Source organism: Pristiophorus japonicus, chromosome 19 (assembly GCF_044704955.1).
Source record: "Pristiophorus japonicus isolate sPriJap1 chromosome 19, sPriJap1.hap1, whole genome shotgun sequence".
Lineage (NCBI taxonomy): Eukaryota > Metazoa > Chordata > Chondrichthyes > Pristiophoridae > Pristiophorus > Pristiophorus japonicus.
In genome coordinates, this window is record NC_091995.1 from 88928449 (window position 1) to 88952787 (window position 24339).

General features: G+C 49.7%; 1 protein-coding gene across 1 annotated transcript in view; it reads left to right on the top strand.

Annotated features, from left to right (window-relative positions):
- The window catches only part of LOC139230030 (transcription factor PU.1-like), a 32557-nt gene extending 12865 nt beyond the window's left edge, over positions 1-19692 (top strand). Inside the window, exons 2-6 of the mRNA XM_070861773.1 lie at positions 1219-1243; positions 7337-7430; positions 10247-10443; positions 12969-13131; positions 16799-19692. Coding sequence (XP_070717874.1) covers positions 1219-1243; positions 7337-7430; positions 10247-10443; positions 12969-13131; positions 16799-17118 — 799 coding nt within the window. The 3' untranslated portion in view covers positions 17119-19692. The remainder of the gene's footprint in view (positions 1-1218; positions 1244-7336; positions 7431-10246; positions 10444-12968; positions 13132-16798) is intronic.
- Positions 19693-24339: the final 4647 nt, after the last annotated feature.

Genomic DNA, 24339 nt, shown 5'->3' on the forward strand with positions numbered 1-24339 from the left:
CACGGCACTATTTTGAAGAAGAGCAGAGAAGTTATCCCCGGTGTCCTGGGGCCAATATTTATCCCTCAATCAACATAACAAAAAACAGATTACCCTGTATCTGATCATGATCACATTGCTGTTTGTGGGAGCTTGCTGTGCACAAATTGGCTGCCGCGTTTCCCACATTACAACAGTGACTACACTCCAAAATTACTTCCTTGGCTGTAAAGTGCTTTGAGACGTCCGGTGGTCGTGAATGGCGCTATATAAATGCAAGCTTGCTCATTCTTTGTGTTGGAGGCTCGACGACTGTGTGTTGACGTCTTTGTTTTTCCAGCCCTCTTGTCACAAAAAACCAGGGGGGTTCATTGCAAGGGGGTTGGAGTATTGGAGTAAGGAAGTCTTGCTACAATTGTACATGGCCTTGGTGAGACCACACCTGGGGTACTGTGCACAGTTTGGGTCTCCTTGTCTAAGGAAGGATATACTTGCCTTGAAGGCAGTGCAACGGAGTTTCACCAGATTGATTCCTGGGATGAGAGGGCTGTCTTATGAGAAGAGATTGTGCAGAATGGGCCTATACTCTCTGGAGTTTAGAAGAGAGATGATCGCATTGAAACATACAAGGTTCTGAGGGGGATTGACAGGGTAGATGCTGAGAGGTTGTTTTCCCCCTGGTTGGAGTGTCGAGAACCAGGGGGCACAGTCTCAGGACAAGAGGTAGGCCTCTTTAGACCGAGATGAGGAGGAACTTCTTCACTCAGAGGATGGTGAAGCGTTGCAATTCTCTGCCCCAGGGAGCTGGGGATGCTCAGTCTCTGAATATATTCAAGGTCGGGAGATCGATAGATTTTTTTGGAGTCGAGGGGAATCGATAAATATGGAGATCGGGCGGGAAAGTGGAGTTGAGGTCGATGACCAGCCATGATCTTCTTGAATGGCGGAGCAGGCTCGGGGGGTAGTAAGTCCTACTCCTGCTCATAATTATTATGTTCTTATAAAATGTGGAATGATGAATGTTCCCAGATAAAGGGGAAATGCACTGTGGAGCCCTAGGGTCCCCCCCCCCTTGGTGTGCAGGGCCTGATGAATGGGTTACTTTAAGAATTGAAAAATCCCAGAGTGCTGATATCAGTGTCCCATGAAGATCGCCCAAACAGACTTTTGAGGTGGACCCCATGATTTCCTGCAGTTGCTGACGTTCTAATGTTCTTTTCTCCCCCCACTTCTCTCTAGGGTTGAAACGTCACAGATTTCTCTAGTAAGTATAAAGTATTTTTTAAACTTTTTAAATGCAAGCTACTGAAATGTTTACATATTTTTGTCTTGGACTGGTTTGTTTGGACTCGCTAACTTCACAATGCAGAATTAATCTGAATTTCATAAGTTCGACTGGAATATATCTGAAAACTGATGTATCTCAGATCTCCCTGAGGATGGGGTATGTACACTGACTGGTGTACCTCACATCTCCCTGAGGAAGGGGTCTGTACACTGACTGGTGTATCTCAGCTCTCCCTGAGGAAGGGATGTGTACACTGACTGGTGTATCTCAGCTCTCCCTGAGGAAGGGATATGTACACTGATTGGTGTATCTCACTTCTCCCTGAGGAAAGGATGTGTACACTGATTGGTGTATCTCACTTCTCCCTGAGGAAGGGGTCTGTACACTGACTGGTGTATCTCACCTCTCCCTGAGGAAGGGACGTGTACACTGACTGGTGTATCTCAGCTCTCCCTGAGGAAGGGATGTGTACACTGATTGGTGTATCTCAGCTCTCCCTGAGGAAGGGGTCTGTACACTGACTGGTGTATCTCACCTCTCCCTGAGGAAGGGACGTGTACACTGACTGGTGTATCTCAGCTCTCCCTGAGGAAGGGGTCTGTACACTCACTGGTGTATCTCAGCTCTCCCTGAGGAAGGGGTCTGTACACTGACTGGTGTATCTCAGCTCTCCCTGAGGAAGGGATGTGTACACTGACTGGTGTATCTCAGCTCTCCCTGAGGAAGGGATGTGTACACTGACTGGTGTATCTCAGCTCTCCCTGAGGAAGGGATATGTACACTGATTGGTGTATCTCACTTCTCCCTGAGGAAGGGATGTGTACACTGATTGGTGTATCTCACTTCTCCCTGAGGAAGGGGTCTGTACACTGACTGGTGTATCTCACCTCTCCCTGAGGAAGGGACGTGTACACTGACTGGTGTATCTCAGCTCTCCCTGAGGAAGGGATGTGTACACTGATTGGTGTATCTCACTTCTCCCTGAGGAAGGGGTCTGTACACTGACTGGTGTATCTCAGCTCTCCCTGAGGAAGGGACGTGTACACTGACTGGTGTATCTCAGCTCTCCCTGAGGAAGGGGTCTGTACACTCACTGGTGTATCTCAGCTCTCCCTGAGGAAGGGGTCTGTACACTGACTGGTGTATCTCAGCTCTCCCTGAGGAAGGGACGAGTACACTGACTGGTGTATCTCAGCTCTCCCTGAGGAAGGGGTCTGTACACTCACTGGTGTATCTCAGCTCTCCCTGAGGAAGGGGTCTGTACACTGACTGGTGTATCTCACATCTCCCTGAGGAAGGGGTATGTACACTGACTGGTATATCTCAGCTCTCCCTGAGGAAGGGACGTGTACATTGACTGGTGTATCTCACCTCTCCCTGAGGAAGGGATGTGTACACTGACTGGTGTATCTCAGCTCTCCCCGAGGAAGGGATGTGTACACTGACTGGTGTATCTCAGCTCTCCCTGAGGAAGGGATATTTACACTGATTGGTGTATCTCACTTCTCCCTGAGGAAGGGATGTGTACACTGATTGGTGTATCTCACTTCTCCCTGAGGAAGGGGTCTGTACACTGACTGGTGTATCTCACCTCTCCCTGAGGAAGGGACGTGTACACTGACTGGTGTATCTCAGCTCTCCCTGAGGAAGGGACGTGTACACTGATTGGTGTATCTCACTTCTCCCTGAGGAAGGGGTCTGTACACTGACTGGTGTATCTCAGCTCTCCCTGAGGAAGGGACGTGTACACTGACTGGTGTATCTCAGCTCTCCCTGAGGAAGGGGTCTGTACACTCACTGGTGTATCTCAGCTCTCCCTGAGGAAGGGGTCTGTACACTGACTGGTGTATCTCAGCTCTCCCTGAGGAAGGGACGAGTACACTGACTGGTGTATCTCAGCTCTCCCTGAGGAAGGGGTCTGTACACTCACTGGTGTATCTCAGCTCTCCCTGAGGAAGGGGTCAGTACACTGACTGGTGTATCTCAGCTCTCCCTGAGGAAGGGGTCTGTACACTGACTGGTGTATCTCAGCTCTCCCTGAGGAAGGGACGTGTACACTGACTGGTGTATCTCAGCTCTCCCTGAGGAAGGGGTCTGTACACTCACTGGTGTATCTCAGCTCTCCCTGAGGAAGGGATATGTACACTGATTGGTGTATCTCACTTCTCCCTGAGGAAGGGACGTGTACACTGACTGGTGTATCTCAGCTCTCCCTGTGGAAGGGATGTGTACACTGATTGGTGTATCTCACTTCTCCCTGAGGAAGGGGTCTGTACACTGACTGGTGTATCTCACCTCTCCCTGAGGAAGGGGTCTGTACACTGACTGGTATATCTCACATCTCTCTGAGGAAGGGGTCTGTACACTGGTGTATCTTGTATCTCTCTGTGGACCTCCTTACCTCCCTCGTTCTTTGATTCATCCTACGATCCTACTTGCCACTTGCCTCTTCTATTCCTTTCAACATTGTTCCTACAGCTATGGACCTTGGCCCTTCCCCCGGGCCGCTCAGAGTGCGGTGTACTGTTCCTTGGGTACGTGTGGGCAGTGAGTGTGTCAAACTGAGACCGATCGAGGGGAGCTACTCCTCCAGTCTCTGTCCAGGCTGTCAGCCGTGTCTACCGGAACGATTTGTGACATTCCATGTGCAATCAATCTCTCAATTCACCCCGGCTGCACTTTTGGTCCCTCTGCCAACATCTGGATTTACGATGTTCTAAATTGATGATGCAATGGGTTTAGACAATGACCTTTCACCTCTAGCGCCTGGGATCAAATGGAGACCCAACTAATGGGCTGAAACACTCCACTGCTAGTGATGAATTGCGTTTTGGAACAGTTTCAGTTTCTAGTAGATATGGAATCACAGGAAAAACTTGCTGCGAGTTTGGCTCAAAATTTGGCAATCTTGCTCAGAGACCATAACAACAACAACTTGCATTTAGATAGCGTCTTTAACGTCCCAAGGGCGCTTCACAGGAGCGTTATCAGACAGAAAATTGACACCAAGCCATATAGGAGATATTAGGCCAGCTGACCAAACATTTGGTCAAAGAGGTAGGATTTAAGGAAATAGAAGAATGCAACAGATTGGCTCAAGCTTTTGGTCAATTTGCGCACAGCAAGCTCCGACAATCAGCAATGTGATAATGACCAAATAATGTGTTTTTTGTGATATTTGAGGGATGATAAATATTGGCTAGCACACCAGGAATAACTCTCCTGCTTTGAAATTCAAGAGGGTTAGATATGGCTCTTACGGCTTAAGGGGTATGGAGAGAAAGCAGGAAAGGGGTACTGAGGTGAATGATCAGCCATCATATTGAATGGCAGTGCAGGCTCGAAGGGCCAAATGGCCTACTCCTGCACCTATTTTCTATGTTTCACTGCCACAGGATCTTTTACGTCCACCTGAGAGAGCAGACAGGGCCTCGGTTTAACGCCTCATTCGAAAGACGGCACCTCCGACAGTGCGGCGCTCCCTCAGTGCTGCACTGGGAGTGTTGGCCTAGATTTGTGTGCTTAAATCTCTGGAGCGGGACTCGAACCCACAACCTTCTGACTCGGAGGTGTGTGTGCTGCCCACTGAGCCACGGCTGGCACCTAGTGGCCAGGCTCAGCACTGCACAGTGCAGGAAGGGCCTGTCACTGAAACAGATGGCATGCACGGTCGAACGGGCCGCGACTTGCTGCGAACCGACACAAGACACTGCAGAGGGCTCGATGGCAGGGGCAGGCTGCACGTATTCAAATCATTCGCACACTCCATTTGGTAACCTCCCCCCCCCTCCCCCTCCCACGTGCATTCATCCCGAGGGCCCTGGTGCGGCAGATAAGAGTCTGAAGTGTCTCGTGCAACCGGAAAAAAAAAAGTAAAGGAAACAGATGCCAGCTTTGAGTAGGCCACCATCTACCTGAGCTGCGATTGCTTGTCAGAGCCAGGCCTCCAAAAGTAACGAGCCAAGCTGTTTGTGCACAACTATTTAGAATGAAACATAACACTGATGATACCGCTTGCGAAAACATTCAGATAAGCTGGCATGACGGCCGGCTTGTACCTGTGAGAGCTGTGACTCAGCTGGGGTTTCGCCAGTGTTCTTAGGATCATAGAAAATTACGACACAGAAGGAGGCCATTCGGCCCAATCGTGTCTGCGTCGGTCGAAAAATAAGCTTCCCCAGTCAAATCCCACTTTCCCGCTCTCGGTCCGTAGTCCTGCAGGTTACGGCGCTTCAGGCACACATCCAAGTACTGTTTGAAATGTGGTGAGGGTTTCTGCCTCTACCACCCTTTCAGGCAGTGAGTTCCAGACCCCCACCGCCCTCTGGGTGAAGAAAGTTCTCCTCAACTCCCCTCTAATCCTTCCACTAGTTACTTTAAAACTATGGCCCCTGGTTATTGATCTCTGCTAAGGGAAACCGGTCCTTCCTATCCACTCCATCTCGGACCCTCATTATTTTATGCACCTCAGCCTCCTCTGTTCCAAAGAAAACAACCCCAGCCTATCCAATCTTTCCTCAGAGCTACAATTTTCCAGTCCTGGCAATATCCTCGTCAATCTCCTCTGTACCTGCTCTAGTGCAATCACATCCTTCCTGTAATGTGGTGACCAGCACGCAGTACTCCAGCTGTGGCCTAACTAGTGTTGTACACAGTTCAAGCATAACTTCCATGCTTTTATATTCTATGCCTCGGCTAATAAAGGAAAGTATTCCGTATGCCTTTTTTACTACCTAATCGACCTGTCCTGCTACCTTTTTAAGGATCTGTAGACATGCACTCCAAGGTCCCTCTGTTCCTCCACACCTCTCAGTATTCTCCCATTTATTGTGTATTCCCTTGCCTTGTTGCCCCTCCCCAAATGGATTACCTCACACTTTTCCAGATTGAATTCCATTTGCCACTTTTCTGCCCAACTGACCACTTCATCGAGATCTTCCTGCAGTCCACAGCTTTCCTCCTCACTGTTAACCACATGAGCAATTTTTGTACCATCTGCAAATTTGTTTTATCATGCCCCCGACATTTAATTCTAAAACGTCTTCTCGGCCGACACTCCCAGTGCAGTGCTGAGGGAGTGCTGCACTGTCGGAGGTGCCATCTTTCGGATGAGACGTTAAACCTGGACCCCGTCTGCCCTCTCGGGTTGACATAGAAGATCCCACGGCCGATATTTCGAAGAAGAGCTGGGAGTATGGGGGAGTTCTCCCTGATGTCCTGGGGTCAATGTTTATCCCTCAAGCAACATCACTTTTTTTTTTAAAAAAAACTATCTCCGGTCATTTATTTAATTGCTGGGTGTGTGAGATCTTGCTGTGCTCAAAAATGGCTGCCGCGCTTGCCTACATGACAACAACGACGACACTTCAGAAAGCGCTTCGTTGACTGTGACATGTATTGGGGCATCTGCAAGGTGGTACCCACATTCTACCCTACGTAAACTATAGGTTATCCAAAACTCGGCTGCCCCGTGTCCTAACTCGCACCAAGTCCCACTCACCCATCACTCCTGTGCTCACTGACCTACATTGGCTCCCGGTTAAGCAACGCCTCGGTTTTAAAATTCTCATCCTTGTTTTCAAATCCCTGCATGGCCCTCGCCCCTCCCTATCTCTGTAATCTCCTCCAGCCCCACAACCTCCCGAGATGTCTGCATTCCTCTAATTCTGCCCTCTTGCGCATTCCTGATTATAATCGCTCAACCATCGGTGGCCGTGCCTTCTGTTGCCTGGGCCCCAAGCTCTGAAACTCCCTCCCTAAACCTCTCTGCCTCTCTCCCCTCCTTTAAGATGCTCCTTAAACTTACCTCTTTGACCAAGCTTTTGGTCACCTACCCTAATTTCTCATGTGGCTCGGTGTCAAATTTTGTTTTATAACACTCCTGGGATGTTTTAGGATGTAAAAGGCGCTATATAAGTTGTCATAATAAATGCACGTTTGTTTATCCCGATGGGCTGGGAAGGGGAAAAGAGCGATCTCTCTCCTCTTGCCCGTCACGGGACGTCTGTATGGTGAGGGGGAATCAAGTGTATGTTGGATAACGCTGACAGTTCTGTTTCTCCTCTACAGTATCCTGATGCCGTGACGTACGAGACAGACACATACAGCAAGCACCCAGCTGCTTTCTGCTCGTACTATGTCGCCGAGCCGGAACAACCAGGGGGTGAGTGGCTTGGCTGTTGGGTGGAGATTGAAAGCGGCCATATTTCCTCTTGCTACTGGTTCCCCCTCCCCATGTGTCATCTCTCTCTGTGCTTCAAGTGTTAAGAAAAAAGGAGCAGGAGTAGGCCATTCGGCCCCTCGAGCCTGCTCCACCACTCAATGAGATCATGGCTGATCTTCGACCTCAACTCCACTTTCCTGCACTAACCCCATATCCCTTGATTCCCTGAATATCCAAAAATCTATCGATCTCTGTCTTGAATATACTCAACGACTGAGCCCCCACAGCCCTCTGGGGCAGAGAATTCCAAAGATTCACCACCCTCTGAATGAAGAAGTTTCTCTTCATCTCAGTCCTAAATGGCCGACCCCTTATTCCGAGACTGTGACCCCTGGTTCTAGACTCCCCAGCCCGGGGGAAACATCCTCCCTGCATCTACCCTGTCAAGCCCTGTAAGAATGTTGTATGTTTCAATGAGATCATCTCTCATTCTTCTAAACTCTGGAGAATATTGGCCTAGTCTACTCAATCTCTCCTCATAGGACAATCCCCCCATCCCAGGAATCAGTCTGGTGAACCTTGGTTGCACACTCCCCCTTTAGCCACCCCCTTCTCCACTCCAATGGCACTGGCAGAACATCCCAGCTCAGAGCCAATGAAACACTATTGAGGACCTTGCAATCTTGGAAGGGTTGACTCCTGTGCTGTACTCCTGGAATGCAAGGACCTCTTGAATCATTCTTCAGCATGTGGGCATCACTGGCAAGGCTGGTATTTATTGCCCTTCCCTGAGAAGGTGGTGGTGAGCCGCCTTCTTGAACCGCTGCAGTCCGTGTGGTGAAGGTGCTCCCACAGTGCTGTTAGGGAGGGAGTTCCAGGATTGTGACCCAGCGACGATGAAGGAACGGCCGATATATTTTCGAGTCAGGATGGTGTGTGACTGGGAGGGGAACGTGGAGGTGGTGGTGTTCCCGTGCGCCTGCTGCCCTTGTCCTTCTAGGCGGTAGAGGTCGCGGGTTTGGGAGGTGCTGCCGAAGAAGCCTCGGCGAGTTGCTGCAGTGCATCTTGTAGATGGTACACACTGCAGCCAGGGGGCGCCGGTGGTGGAGGGAGTGAGTGTTGAAGGTGGTGGATGGGGTGCCGATCAAGGGGGCTGCTTTGCCCTGGATGGTGTCGAGCTTCTTGAGTGTTGTTGGAGCTGCGCTCATCCAGGCAAGTGGAGAGTATTCCATCACACTCCTGACTTGTGCCTTGTAGATGGTGGAAAGGCTTTGGGGAGTCAGGAGGTGATACACTCACCACAGAATACCCAGCCTCTGACCTGCTCTAGTGGCCATGGCATTTATGTGTCTGGTCCAGTTGAGTTATGTGGTCAATGGTGACCCCCAGGATGTTGATAGAGTGGGGGATTCGGCGATGGCGATGCTGTTGAATATCATTGTTATTGAATATAGATATGTTGTAAGTTTCTGCTTTATAATATACACATCTGCGTGTTAATGAATGCTGGCCTCTTGGCCCAACTGGTCCGTGCTGGTGTTTATGCTCTAGACGAGCCTCCTCCCACCTCACCCTGTCAGTGTAATCTGCTAGTTCTGCTTCAAATTGCTGGAGTCCTTTTCTGCATCGTGCCAGGGACCTGGGGTAATTATGCTCGCATTGTAACTGAGACACTGAGTGTCTCAGTTACAATGCAACCGCTGTCTGATGCCCTGCTGTTGCCAGGCGAGAGTCAGCACAGGGTGTGTCTTGGGGCATCCCACCCTCCCCTCCCACTGGCACCCAAGTGTTTCGGGTCATCTGCTTCTCCTTAGCCAGATGGCTCCGAGCGAGGTGACTGTAATGTATGCCCCTGTGAGGATGCTCACGGGTTTGTGGAGCTGTTGAGTTGGGAGTGGCTTAGCCAGTCACGTGATGTTCACAAGACTCAATAAAACCCCAGCCAGTTGGGTCCACGATGAGGCAGGTGGTTGTGAGCGAGGTGGATGAACTGGTAATGTCGTCATCATCATCATAGGCAGTCCCTCGAAACGAGGATGACTTGCTTCCACGCCGAAAAGGGATGAGTTCACAGATGTTTCAATGAAGGACCTAATATTCCAGGTCCCGAACTACATGCTGAAGGGTGGAAGATGCCTGTGGGTGGATTGTTTTAACGTGGGGTGGCTGTTGCACACCAGCCACCACACGGGGCTTGACAGAGCGAGGTCTTGGCCCAGTGGCAAGGGTTAACCAAGACGACTGGAGACCTGCTCTGCTGCACGGGCCTAGTGCGCGCACATATCGCGATGTGGGCTGGCCTGTGCTCCCCCTGAGCCCTCACCTCTTCTGGGCCCCGAACTCTCGCCTCTCCTGGGCCCTGATCACATAGCTTTACGAACTCTGGCCGCTCCTTCGCCCCAACCTCACCGCTCCTGCTGTACCTGCCCGCACTGCAGTCAGCCGTCGCCCTCCTGCAGCAGCGCGCGCTGCTCCCTGCCGTGGTATACCGCCGTACGCTGCTCCCTCTAATGGCCCCGGCCTGCTGATGGTCTTGCAGGCCGGGACCGTGCCGATTTCCGGGCCAGGCCGTCGCACGCTGCTCCCTCCAATGGCCACGGCCCTGGTAATGTGTAGTGTGATTGTTAAACCTTTACTAATAAACCAACTCGTTCTTAATAGCAATGTGTTGCTATGAATTCTTAAGCAAAGAACCCATGAAGCAAATACATTGCAGTGATGGAAGTGGGAGCAAAGTTGAAAGGGCAAAAGGATCCAAAAGTATAACCCCATCCCCCATCCCCAAGTCCCCTGACGAGCTGCTTCTCTGAATTTAGATCATTACTGGACTGGCTCCGAGCACCACGGGCTGAGCTACGAGCATTTTGATGGAGGACAGTTCACGCAGCTTCAGAACGTGCCGGTGTCCCACCTGCAGAGTTTGTACCCGCAGTTTCCGCTGGAGGTAGTCAGCAGCCACGACCCCTCGCTGCCCAACCACACCACCTGTCCGCTGGAGGACGACTACAATCAGGTACGAAAGACTTGCGTTTATATAGCGCCTTTCACGAACACCGGACGTCTCGAAGCGCTTTACAGCCAATGAAGTACTTTTGGAGTGTAGTCGCTGTTGGAATGTGGGAAACGCGGCAGCCAATTTGCGCACAGCAAGCTCCCACACACAGCAGTGTGATAATGACCCAGATAATCTGTTTTTTTTTTTTGTTATGTTGATTGAGGGATAAATATTGGCCCCAGGACACCGGGGATAACTCCCCCTGCTCTTCTTCGAAATAGTGCCATGGGATCTTTTATGTCCACCTGAGAGAGCACTCAGTTTAATGTCTCATCCAAAAGACGGCACCTCCTACAGTGCAGCACTCCCTCAGCACTGTGCTGGAGTGTCAGCCCAGATTTTTTTTTTTGTGCTCAAGTCCCTGGTGTGGGGACTTGGACCCACAGCCTTCTGACTCCGAGGCGAGGGTGCTACCCACTGAGCCACAGCTTGGAAGAGTTGCCAACCCTCCAGCGTTGCCCTGGAGTCTCTAGGAAATTAGCAATTGATCTCCTGCACCTTGCGAGCAACACCCAGGCGATAAAACCAGAGGGGAATCGTGTTTATTTTTATCTTTTCTGATCACTTTCTTGTGTTGTATATAAAAGTGTTGGAGATGGGACGGAGAAAAGACTGACAGTCAACCATCATCCAATGGGGTACTAAAGAATCTGTTCACTTTCCAATGGGCATGGGCGGTCGCCATGAGGAAGGACATGCCAAGTGACCAATGGCAGGAGGGTAGGGTGGGACGGGAGGTCATGTGATGAAATCTCCAGGAATGCATCCAATCAGAGTCGGCGTCCCTAATGTCGGGTTAGCCAGAGCATAAACATTAGAACATAAGAAATGGGAGCAGGAGTCGGCCATTCGGCCCCTCGGGCCTGCTCCGCCATTCAATAAGATCATAGCTGATCTTCGACCTCAACTCCACTTCCCTGCTCTATCCCCATATCCCTTGATTTCCCCTCGGATCCAAAAATCTATCGATCTCTGTCTTGAATACACTCAAAGACTGAGCCTCCACAGCCCTCTGGGATAGGTCTTCCCTGCAGACCTGCCAAGAGGCTCATGCAGGAAGGGTACATCAGCCCCAAGTGAGTAAAGAGGGAAGTATAAGCTTGGGGCATTACTCTTGAGTCCCATGAAGCAAGGCTTGCATTTATATAGCGCCTTTTACGATCTCGGGACGTCCCAAAGCGTTTTGCAGCCAATGAAGTACTTTTTGAAGTGTAGCAATGTTGGAAACACGGCAGCCAATTTACGCACAGACCAATGAGATGGTCACTAGATCCTATCAAATCTACTCTTTTAGGGGACCTCAAGAAACTACCACGAAGCTAAGATTGGAAAGAGTAAGGAAACTGGGTTTGTTCTCTTTGGAAACGGGCAGATTTTGAAAGCACCCGAGTTACAAATGTGGTTACTGGTAAAAGTTTGAAGTTACAAAGGAAGAGGTTAGAAGTTAATCTAACAAGTGATCGGATTGTAGAATAAGCTACTGGAGAAGGCAAATTGAAGCAGACAGTATAACGGGGACCAATAAGATGCATGACTAGAGAGAGAGAGAGCGAGATGGTGAGAGATGGGTAAGTCAGGTTGATTTATTGCCTTCCTCATTCTGTATCTTGTGTAAGCTGAAACTGTACAAGTCTCCCAGTGCATTGCAGGACCTCTCGCACTATCTCCTGGCTCCCGATGTTGCAGGCAAACCTCCTGCTGCAGACAGGTCAGTGCAACAATGCAGCCAGGAGATTCGCCCTGCAACACGGAGTCAACAGGCAGCATAGGCAATGTGATAAAATAATCTTTCTTTCACTCTTTTTCATCTATCGCTCCCTTTCTTTCCCTCTTTCTTTTCCTTTTACTTTCTCTCTCGCTATCTTCACTATTTTCCTCTTTACCTCTCTCCTTTCTGCCTTCTTTCTCTCTCTCCCTCTTTTTCATCTCTCTCTCGCTCTTTCTCTCTCTCTTTCCCTCTTTCTTTTCCTTTTTCTCTCGCGCTATCTTCACCATTTTCCTCTTTACCTCTCTTCCTTCTTTCCTTCCTTCCTTCTCTTTCTTCCTTTCTCCCTATTTTTCTTTCTCTTTCTTCCTCTCCCTCTCTCTCTCTCTCTCTTTCTTCCCCTCTCCTTCTTTCTCTTTCATTCTCTCTCTCTCTTCCTCTCTCCCTGTTTCTCATTCATTCTCTCTCACTCTTCCTCTCTCCCTCTTTCTCTTTCATTCTCTCTCTCTCTCTTTCTTCCTCTCTCCCTCTTTCTCTTTCATTCTCTCTCTCTCTCTTTCTTCCTCTTTCTCTTTCATTCTCTCTCTCTCTTTCTTCCTCTCTCCCTCTTTCTCTCTTTCTTCCCCTCTCTTTCTCTTCCCCTCTCTCTCTCTCTCATTCACTCTTTTTTTGTACTTTTTTTCTCTCTCTCTCTACCACACCAATATAAAAAAATATTCTAAAGGATTACAGTGGCTGGGATTTTATTTTCCCGTTTTCTTTCCCTTCTCCCCGCCAGGTTTTCCCGATGCTGTACCCTTCGTACCAGACGTCCAACGACTTATCGAGCCCGTCGATGTCTGAGGACGACGACTATAACATTGGCAGTCCTGTGCTGGAGGTTTCCGACAGTGAATTCGATGAGAACATCCCTCCCAGAGAATCATCGACACACGATGGAGGTGAGTGGGACCTTGAAGCTTCAAGTCAAAGTGTGTCGGTCACAGTCCCCCACCCCCCCTACTGGCACCACATTTTAGGAAGGTTGTCGAGGCCTCGGAGAGGCTGCAGAGGAGATTTACTAGAATGGTTCCAGGGAGTCGGCCATTTGGTCCCTCGATCCTGCTCCGCCATTCAATAAGATCATGGCTGATCTGATCTTGGGCTCAGCTCCACCTCCCTGCCCGCTCCCCATAACCCTTGACTCCCTTATCGTTCAAAAATCTGTTTATCTCCACCTGAAATCTATTCAATGACCCAGCCTCCACAGCTCTCTGGGGCAGAGAATTCCCCAGATTCACGACCCTCTGAGAGAAGAAATTCATCCTCATCTCAGTTCTAAATGGGCAACCCCTTATTCTTAAACTATGCCCCTACTTCTAGATTCCCCCACGAGGGGGAAACATCCTCTCGGCGTCTACCTTGTCGAGTCCCCTCAGTATCTTGCGTGTATCTAATAAGATCACCTCTCATTCTTCTAAACTCCAATGAGTGTAGGCCCAACCTGCTTAACCATTCTTCATAAGTCAACCCCTTTATCAATAACATCAGCCATGATCGTATTAAAAGGCGGAACAGGCTTCAGGGGCCTTATGGCCTACTCCTATTTCTTAAGAGGGACTTCAATTATATGGAGAGACTGGAGAAGCTGGAGTTGTTCTCTTTAGAGCAGAGAGGATTAAGGGGAGATTTGATAGAGGTGTTCAAAATCAAGAACAGTTTTGATAGAGTAACTAAGGAGAAACGGTTTCCAGTGGCAGAAGGGTCAGTAACCAGAGGACGCAGATTTAATGTGATTGGCAAAGGAACCAGAGAGGGATCTGAGGAGAATTGTTATGCTCTGGAATGCGCTGCCTGAAAGGGCGGGGGGAAATAGATTCAATAGTAACTTTCAAAAGGGAATCGGATAAATAGTTGAAGGAGAAAAAATAGCCGGGCTATGGGGAGAGAGCAGGGGAAGTGGGACTAATTGGACAGCTCTACCAAAGAGCCGGCACAGGCCACGATGGGCCGAATGGCCTCCTTCGGTGTTGTAAGATTCAGCCAGTAGCAGAGTGGTGCAGGAAAGCCAACATTGTCTAACGTCGGTGCTGATGTACATCTGCCTTCTGCCATCAGTCGTGGTAGAGCTGGGTTTGGCCGAGTCGATGGGGGGGAAGCGGTTAGGATTTGGTCAATTGGACGGGAAGTGGGTTGGGAACTGTGGGTGGGGGCGGGGGGGGGGGGGGGGTTGTTGCAGGTGGGTGTGGAGTGCGGGCTTGACCCGCTCCTGAGTCCGAGCCAGGAAACTGCGCGGGAATCACTGGGGCGCGATGGCGGGTGACGGAGGTTCCTTGGAGCGAAATGGAGGCCCACCTCAAAATTGGGGGTCATGCAGGTACAGCAAGTAATCAGGAAGGCAAATGGAATGTTGGCCTTTATTGCAAGGGGGATAGAGTATAAAAGTAGGGAAGTCGTGCTGCAACTGTACAGGGTGTTGGTGAGGCCACACCTGGAGCACTGCGTACAATTTTGGTCTCCTTATTTAAGGAGAGATATACTTGCATTGGAGGCTGTCCAGAGAAGGTTCATTTGGTTGATTCCTGAGATGAAGGGGTTGACTTATGAAGAAAGGTTGAGCAGGTTGGGCCTGTACTCATTGGAGTTTAGAAGAATGAGAGGTGATCTTATTGAAACGTATAAGATTCTGAGGGAGCTCGACAGGGTAGATGCAGAGAGGATGTTTCCCCTTGTGGGCAATCTAGAACTAGGGGGCATAGTTTCAGAAAACCGGGATGAGGAGGAATTTCTTCTCTCAGAGGGTTGTAAATCTGTGGAATTATCTGCCCCAGAGAGCTGTGGAGGCTGGGTCATTGAATATATTTAAGGTGGAGATAGACAGATTTTTGAACGATAAGGGAGTCGAGGGTCATGGGGAGCGGGCGGGGAAGTGGAGTTGAGGCCAAGATCAGACCAGCCATGATCTTATTGAATGGCGGAGTAGGCTCGAGAGGCTGTATGGCCTACTCCTGCTCCTAGTTCTTACGACCCTACCCCACCCTACTGACCCCACCTTCCCTGCCCATTCTGCATACACTGATGCTACTCTTGCCCACGTGCTCTGCTTGTGATTCTGCTGCTGACCCATTATCACCCGCTCACTTATATTCTCTGGGCCGCTGTTTGCTGCAGATTTGAATGAGACATTTTTATTGCACGATCAGACCTCCCCTTGCTGATGCTCGCTGTCGGTTGGGAGCTGTACCATGTGACATGTGACGTACCACTCAGCTGATAACCATGCCGCAAAATGTAATTACTGAAGAGGCGATCTGGTGGTCATTGAGAGATTAATTGCTATAGGCAAGGGAGCTTTATGGGTTGGCTGATGCTTGTAAATTTCGGCCTCCAAATCAGAAGGACCCACCATGAAATTACTTTTTTTTAAAACTACTTTTAACACATTTGAAGTGCAATGGACTGAAAACTAATTGTATATAAAATCGGATTGTAGGGTCGTTGTTGCTGTTGGCTGATTCTGGAGTTCAGACCCTTTTCTTTTTTGAAAATAAATGATACTTTAATACGCTTGCTTATTGTGCTTCTCCCCTGAGGGCACTGAGTCTCTTGCTGGGATATGGTTCAACAGATGTGGGTTCTCCCCCCCCCCCCTCCCCACCCGTGACCTCTTTTCCCCCCCCCTCCCCACCCGTGACCTCTTCCCCCCCCCCTCCCCACCCGTGACCTCTTCCCCCCCCTCCCCACCGTGACCTCTTCCCCCCCCCTCCCCACCCGTGACCTCTTCCCCCCCCCTCCCCACCCGTGACCTCTTCCCCCCCCCTCCCCACCCGTGACCTCTTCCCCCCCCCTCCCCACCCGTGACCTCTTCCCCCCCCCCTCCCCACCCGTGACCTCTTCCCCCCCCTCCCCACCCGTGACCTCTTCCCCCCCCTCCCCACCCGTGACCTCTTCCCCCCCCTCCCTACCCGTGACCTCTTCCCCCCTCCCCACCGTGACCTCTTTCCCCCCTCCCCACCGTGACCTCTTCCCCCCCCTCCCCACCCGTGACCTCTTCCCCCCCCTCCCCACCCGTGACCTCTTCCCCCCCTCCCCACCGTGACCTCTTCCCCCCCCTCCCCACCGTGACCTCTTCCCCCCCCCTCCCCACCCGTGACCTCTTCTCCCCCCCCTCCCCATCCATGACCTCTCTTTCCCCCCCTCCCCACCTGTGACCTCTCTTTCCCCCCCTCCCCACCCGTGACCTCTCTTTCCCCCCTCCCCACCCGTGACCTCTCTTTCCCCCCCTTCCCATCCGTGACCTCTCTTTCCCCCCCTTCCCACCCGTGACCTCTCTTTCCCCCCCCCCCGTTACCTTGCCCATTTTTCTGAGCGTCAGCGGGGCTATTTGACTGTGGAGGACCTCGCCGCTGAACCTATCCCTGCCCTTGCCTGATGTTCATGCGCACTTGCTGCTTGCTGCCTTTTTCTCCCCTTACTGTGACCTCCTTGCATGTTCTTCCTCACTTGAGCAGTACCCGTCTCTCTCTCTCTCTCTCTCTCTCTCGCTGACCCTCCGGCTGTGATTGGCAAAGTTGCCTCTGTGATCCGCCTGACTTAACGCAACCTCCCGACTCCCCCCCCACCGTCCAGGTGTCCGGAAGAAGGTGCGCCTCTACCAGTTCCTGCTAGAGCTGCTGAAGAGCGGGGACATGCGGGACTGCGTCTGGTGGGTGGACCGCGAGAAGGGAACCTTCCAGTTCTCCTCCAAACACAAGGAACAGTTGGCCCACCGCTGGGGCATGCAGAAGGGCAACCGCAAGAAGATGACCTACCAGAAGATGGCACGGGCGCTGAGGAACTACGGCAAAACGGGCGAGATCCGCAAGATCAAAAAAAAACTCACCTACCAGTTTGACGGCATGCTGCTGGGCCAGAAGAAGTCAGAATGCAAAACCAGCTACCTGCCGTAGGAGGGGCCTGCCTGCATTATTCTAACTTGGACCCATTGTTACTTTTATTAAGACCAGAGAGCCGGTTTTAGCCATGCACTTACTTTCGCGTCATGTTTTTTTTGGTGTATTATTTTGTTGAAAATCGCTGGTGCCACTTTCCAATTTCATCGACTTCATGCTACTTGCTTTTTGAGTAGAGATCCGTGCAGTGATCATGTTCTTCCGGAAAGCTCAGAAGGCGAAAGACTGTCGATTTAATCCAGGCGAGACGACCACTCTTTCCTCAGTGAGCTTAGGCTTAGGGGTGGGAGGGGGGTTCTTACAGGAGCTTTTAGTCCAGGAGGGGAAATTAGTTATAGTGCAGACGATTGCAACTCTCCATGCTATGGAGAGAAACTTTGTCCACTGGTTGGGGGCTGGGGGGGGTGGGTGCTAGTCTAGGACCCAAGGGGACATAGCCTTAAATTCAGAGCCAGACCCATTCGGGAGAGAAGCTAGGGAAAGACTTCTTCACGCAAAGGGTGGTAGTTGTGCGGGACTCTCTCCCGCAAAAAGCAGTCGATGCCAGCTGAATTAATCATTTTCAATAGATTTTTGGTGTTGAGGGATATGGAGCCAAGCCGGGTGGATGGAGTTAGGGTACAGATCTCGTTCAATGCTCGAGGCTAGGCCGAATGGCCTCCTCCCGTTCCTATCTCGACCTGTCTCTTCCCCGCGCTCTGCACCAACCCTGTATCTGACCTGGGTTCGGACTGGAGGCCGTTTGCCAACCAATTGCAATGATTGGAGACCACTTCTTGCCGAAGGCTGAGGGGGCCTGGAGACATGAGCATCCACCATCCGAGGGATAGGATTTCAGTGGCTTTCATTTTCAAACCATTCTTCGAATAATAGTTAGTTCTTCTAAAACTGCAGGGACATAATATATCATCGGCAATATCATCATCATAGGCAGTCCCTCGAGATCGAGGAAGACTTGCTTCCACTCTGAAAGACTGGATCGACTAGGCTCATATTCACTGGAATTTAGAAGAATGAGAGGGGATCTCATAGAAACATAAAAAGTCCTGACGGGATTAGACAGGTTAGATACAGGAAGAATGTTCCCGATGTTAGGGAAGTCCAGAACCAGGGGTCACAGTCTAAGGATAAGGGGTAAGCCATTTAGGACCGAGATGAGGAGAAACTTCTTCACTCAGAGAATTGTGAACCTGTGGAATTCTCTACCACAGAAAGTTATTGAGGCCAGTTCATTAGATATATTCAAAAGGGAGTTAGATGTGGCCCTTATGGCTAAAGGGATCAAGGAGTATGGAGAGCAAGCAGGAATGGGGTACTGAAGTTACAAAAATGATCAGTCATGATCATATTGAATGGTGGTGCAGGATCGAAGGGCCGAATGGCCTACTCCTGCACCTATTTTCTGTGTTTCTATGAAAGTGAGTTCTCAAGTTACTGTGCAGTCCAATGCGGGAATTACAGTCTCTATCACAGGCAATAATTGACTGAGTGGAGGGCCCCTACCTGAAGACAAGGTGTAGCAGGTCTGTCATAAACCCATGACTGCATTGGTGATGGAGGGTCGATGGTACGTGAGGGTTGAGGAATGGTCAGCATCTCCGACACAAACACCTTTTTTAGATAAGAGCCAATTGGGCGAGTTCCACTTTTCGGTTCAGTATTCTGTTTCTTTTTTGTTGTAAATTTACAGTTAGAGCGAGAGCGCGTTAATCCTTATAAGGCAGGGACACACCCGCAGTTCTGATTCCTACGGGCAAAACCAGAGGCTGCAGCCCACGGAGAGCATTAACGATACCATGAGAAGGGGCACACGGGGAGGTGGGACAGATTTTTTAAATAACTTTTTGCGACAGTTTGGTACGTATCTGTATATATTTTGAAAGCACAACAGTGGGGGGTGGGGGGGGGGGGGTAGAAATGTGTCTCGGGCAGCGAGACATTGCTGTAAAGAATCCGAGGGGGGGGGTTACCTGCGTGGTTCCTGACCTCGGTTTTCTCTCTCGTCTGTGTATTGTACATATAACACACGCTGTTTAACGCAGGGCTGTTTTCTCATTTTAATCGATGGAAGGATTTGAAAACTCCGGCACAGATGGGCGCCGGTGGTGAACCGCCTCCCGGCATGGGCAACGGGTGGAGGCTGAGGTCCTTGCCGGTTGGTGGAAGATAATAAGCCCCGGCGTGCAGTGGTGGGTCGGCCCCAATGTTGCCCACGGGTTGCGTGGCCTCGCGCGCTCTGGTGCTCCCGCGTGCAGGACGCTCACCAGCTTTTTTTTTTAAACGGAAAAGACCGCGCGGCGTGCGCGGAAATTTGAACGGGCTGCGCACCCTCCTGCCCAAAAAACAAATTGGCGGGGACGTTAGTTTGGGACCTGCGGTGTCGGGCGGTGAGACCCCGTCCACGTCTCACGGGTTACCCGCTGCATTTCGCGTGCAGCCCCCTCCAATGTAAATAAATGTAAATATAACGAGAGGTTAGTTCGATACCGATGCCTCGAGCAGATGAAGTTGTGGACTTTTGTCTGTTTAATGAAATTAAAAAGGAGAAAAAAAAAGCATCTCATTTTTGTAGCCGGAGCTGGTCTTTGTCATTCATTCTTTCATTTCTTTTCAGCTCGGCAGGGTCAACGCACCATTGTTCCATTGATTTTTCACTAATGTTTGAATGCACGTGATTCACGCAGGGATGGAAGTGAGACTGAGATTAATTCGGCCCTCTCCTGCCACCCACCTTCAGTCTCCCTTTTATCCCAGTGGACCATGTACTATCCGATATAGTATCCTAAAAATTGGGCGTGGTCACGGATAGGGTGAAAGAAATAAAAAAAATGGAACTTGCATTCATATAGCGCCTTTCACAACCACCGGACATCCCAAAGCACTTTACATCCAATGACGTACTTTTTTTGAAGTGCAGTTACTGTTGTAATGTGGGAAACGCAGCAGCCAATTGGCGCACAGCAAGCTCCCAAAATCAGCAATGTGACAATGACCGGATAATCTGTTTGTTTTTTTGTTCTGTTGATTGAGGGATAAATATTGGCCCAGGACACCGGGGAGAACTCCCCCTGCTCTTCTTCAAAATAGCACCATGGGATCTTTTACATCCACCCTGAGAGAGCAGACGGGGCCTCGGTTTAACGTCTCATCCGAAAGACGGCACCTCCGACAGTGCGGCGCTCCCTCAGCACTGCAACTGGGAGTGTCGGCCTGGATTTTTATGCACTCCAGACCCTGGATCGGGGCTCGAACACACGACCTTCTGACTTGGAGGCGAGAGTGCTGCCCACTGAGCCAAGGCTGATGCGTGTCGAATTGGTGTTGCTGTTGGATCAATGAAAGTTACGAACATGGGCTTTCGTGGCGCAGAACGCTTCTGCGCAACTTCCGCTTCGTTGGCAGCAGTCACTCCGTATTTTAAATTTAGATTTAAAAAAAAATGTAATACCCTTTTTGGCCGCAGTGGCCCACTCACGGCGCCCACATGTAAGGCTGGCTCTGCACGGCAGCTACCACTCCAGGCGAGAACAACGAATACAGCACAGATTGAAGTGGGCACAGTCCTCGCTCACACAGTTCCTGCTCGGGTTGGGGGAGAGGGTAACCTGTCTGCCCGCCCCCCCCCCCCCCACCGACAGCTGACAGCAGTTTCACTCATTTATAATAACGAGAGAGCGCGCCGAGCACGGAGGGGATTGATCAAAGCATCGATTGCAGTGGTTCCTGTGCAATTCCGGGGTTATCCGCCCCCTCCCCGGATGGAAATGGTATTGGCAGCTTCACGAAGGACACACTGACTCTGAGAAGTCATTGAGCAGAGGCTCCAGGATGAGGATCAACTCGTTTTGAGACCAATCTTCTGAAAGCAAAATGTGCTGAAAGGGTGATAGCTGTTTAGAATAATTTACCAGGCAAGGGGCTGGGATTTCAAAGGCAGGCGGTTGCTTGCTGAATGAGTGCAGGAACCCCCCCACCCCGCCACCTGTAAATACTGACACACTCCCAGAGAGCATCTTAATTACTGACACACTCCCCGTGACCCCCTATAAATACTGGCACCCCCCCCCCTCCTCCCCCAGAGAACCCCTGTAAATACTGACACACTCCCGGGGACCCCCTGTACATACTGACACACTCCCGAGTACGCCCTGAAAATACTGACACACTCCCAGGGACCCCCCTGTAAATACTGACACACTCACGAGTACGCCCTGAAAATACTGACACACTCCCGGGGACCCCCTGTAAATACTGACACACTCCCGGGGACCCCCTGTACATACTGACACACTCCCGAGTACGCCCTGAAAATACTGACACACTCCCAGGGACCCCCCTGTAAATACTGACACACTCACGAGTACGCCCTGAAAATACTGCCACACTCCCAGGGACCCCCCTGTAAATACTGACACACTCCCGGGGACCCCCTGTAAATACTGACACACTCCCAGAGACCCCCTCTACATAAGAGCATTGAACATAAGAAATAGGAGCAGGCGTAGGCCATACTGCCCCTCGAGCCTGCTCCGCCATTTAATACGATCATAGCTGAATTGATCATGGACTCAGCTCCACTTCCCTGCCCGCTCCCCATAACCCCTTGATCCCTTATCGGTTAAGAAACTGTCTATCTCTGTCTTAAATTTATTCAATGTCCCAGCTTCCACAGCTCTCTGAGGCAGCGAATTCCACAGATTTACAGCCCTCAGAGAAGAAATTTCTCCTCATCTCAGTTTTAAATGGGCGGCCCCTTATTCAGGATAGTGCCCCCTAGTTCTAGTTTCCCCTATCAGTGGAAACATCCTTGTCGAGCCCCCTCATAATCTTATACGTTTCGATAAGATCACCTCTCATTCTTCTGAATTCCAATAAGTAGAGGCCCAACCTACTCAACCTTTCCTCATAAGTGAACCCCCTCATCTCTGGAATCAACCGAGTGAACCTTCTCTGAACTGCCTCCAAAGTCAGTATATCCTTTCGTAAATATGGAAACCAAAACTATACGCAGTATTCCAGGTGTGGCCTCACCAATACCCTGTATAACTGTAGCAAGACTTCCCTGCTTTTATACTCCATCCCCTTTGCAATAAAGCCAAGATTCCATTGACCTTCCTGATCACTTGCTGTACCTGCATACTAACTTTTTGTGTTTCATGCACCCAGTACCCCCAGGTCCCGCTGTACTGCAGCACTTTGCAATTTTTCTCTATGTAAATAATAACTTGCTCTTTGATTTTTTTATTGCCGAAGTGCATGACCTCACACTTTCCAACATTCTACTCCAGCTGCCAAATTTTTGCCCACTCACTTAGCCTGTCTATGTCCTTTTGCAGATTTTTTGTGTCCTCCTCACACATTGCTTTTCCTCCCATCTTTGTATCATCAGCAAACTTGGCTATGTTACACTCGGTCCTTTCTTCCAAATCGTTAATATAGATTGTAAATAGTTGGGGTCCCAGCACTGATCCCTGCAACACCCCACTAGTTACTGATTGCCAACCCGAGAATGAACCATTTATCCCGACTCTCTGTTTTCTGTTAGTTAGCCAATCCTCTACCCATGCTAATATATTACCCCCAACCCCATGAACTTTTATCTTGTACAGTAACCTTTTATGTGGCATCTTGTCAAATGCCTTCTGGAAGTCCAAATACACCACATCCACTGGTTCCCCTTTATCCACCCTGTTCATTACATCCTCAAAGACTTCCAGCAAATTTGTCAAACATGACTTCCCCTTCATAAATCCATGCTGACTCTGCCTGACCGAATTATACTTTTCCAAATGACTACTGCTTCTTTAATAACGGACTCCAACATTTTTCCAACCACAGATGTTAGGCTAACTGGTCTATATTTTCCTACTTTTTGTTTGCCTCCTTCTTTAAATAGGGCGTTACATTTGCAGTTTTCCAATCTGCTGGGACCTCCCCAGAATCCAGGGAATTTTGGTAAATTACAACCAAGATCCCTGGCGCTACTTCTCTTAAGACCCTAGGATGCAAGCCATCAGGTCCAGGGAATTTATCCGCCTTTAGTCCCATTATCTTACTGAGTACCACTTCCTTAAATTCCTTCCCCCCCCCCCCCCCCCCACCCCACCCCACCCCCATAGCCCCTTGACTATCCACTGTTGGGGTATTGTTTGTGTCCTCTACCGTAAAGACTGATACAAAATATTTGTTCAGAGTTTCTGCCATCTCCATGTTCCCCATTACTAATTCCCCGGTCTCGTCCTCTAAGTGACCAACATTTACTCTAGCTACTCTTTTCCTTTTTATATACCTATAGAAACTCTTGCTATCTGTTTTTATATTTCATGCTAGTTTACTTTCTTAGTCTATCTTCCCTTTCTTAATCATTTCTTTAGTCATTCTTTGCTGGCTTTTAAAAGCTTCCCAATCTTCCGTCCTAATTTTGGCCACTTTGTATGCCCTTGTTTTTAATTGGATACCGTCCTTTATTTCTTTAGTTAGTCACGGATGGCTATCTTTTCTTTTACATCTTTTTCTCCTCACTGGAATATATTTTTCTTGAGAGTTGTGAAATATCTCCTTAAATGTACACCACTGCTCATCAACCGTCCTACACATTAATCTATTTTCCCAGTCCACTTTACCCAACTCTGTCTTCATACCTTTGTAGTCTCCTTTATTTAAGCTTAGTACGCTGGTTAGAGATCCAACTTTCTCACCCTCCATCTGAATTTGAAATTCAATCATGCTATGATCGCTCATTCCAAGGGGATTCTTTACTCGGAGATTGTTTATTAATCCTGTCTCATTACACAGGACCAGATCTAGGATAGCCTGCCCCCTGGTTGGTTCCGTTACATACTGCGCAAGAAACCCGTCCCTTACGCACTGTATGAACTCCTCCTCAAGGCTATCCTGACCAATTTGATTTGTCCAATCAATATGGAGGTTAAAATCACCTGTGATTATTGCTGTTCCCTTTTTACAAGCCCCCATTATTTCCTGGTTTATACTCCGACCAACAGAGTTGCTACTGTTAGGGGCCTATAGACTATACCCACCAGTGACTTTTTCTCCTTATTATTCCTTATCTCTGCCCAAACTGTTTCAACATCCCAATCATTTGAGCCAATATCGTTTCTCATTATTGCAGTGATTCCATCCTTTATCAATAGAGCTACCCCACCTCCTTTTCCTTTCTGTCTGTCCTTCCGGATTGTCACATAACCTTGAATATTT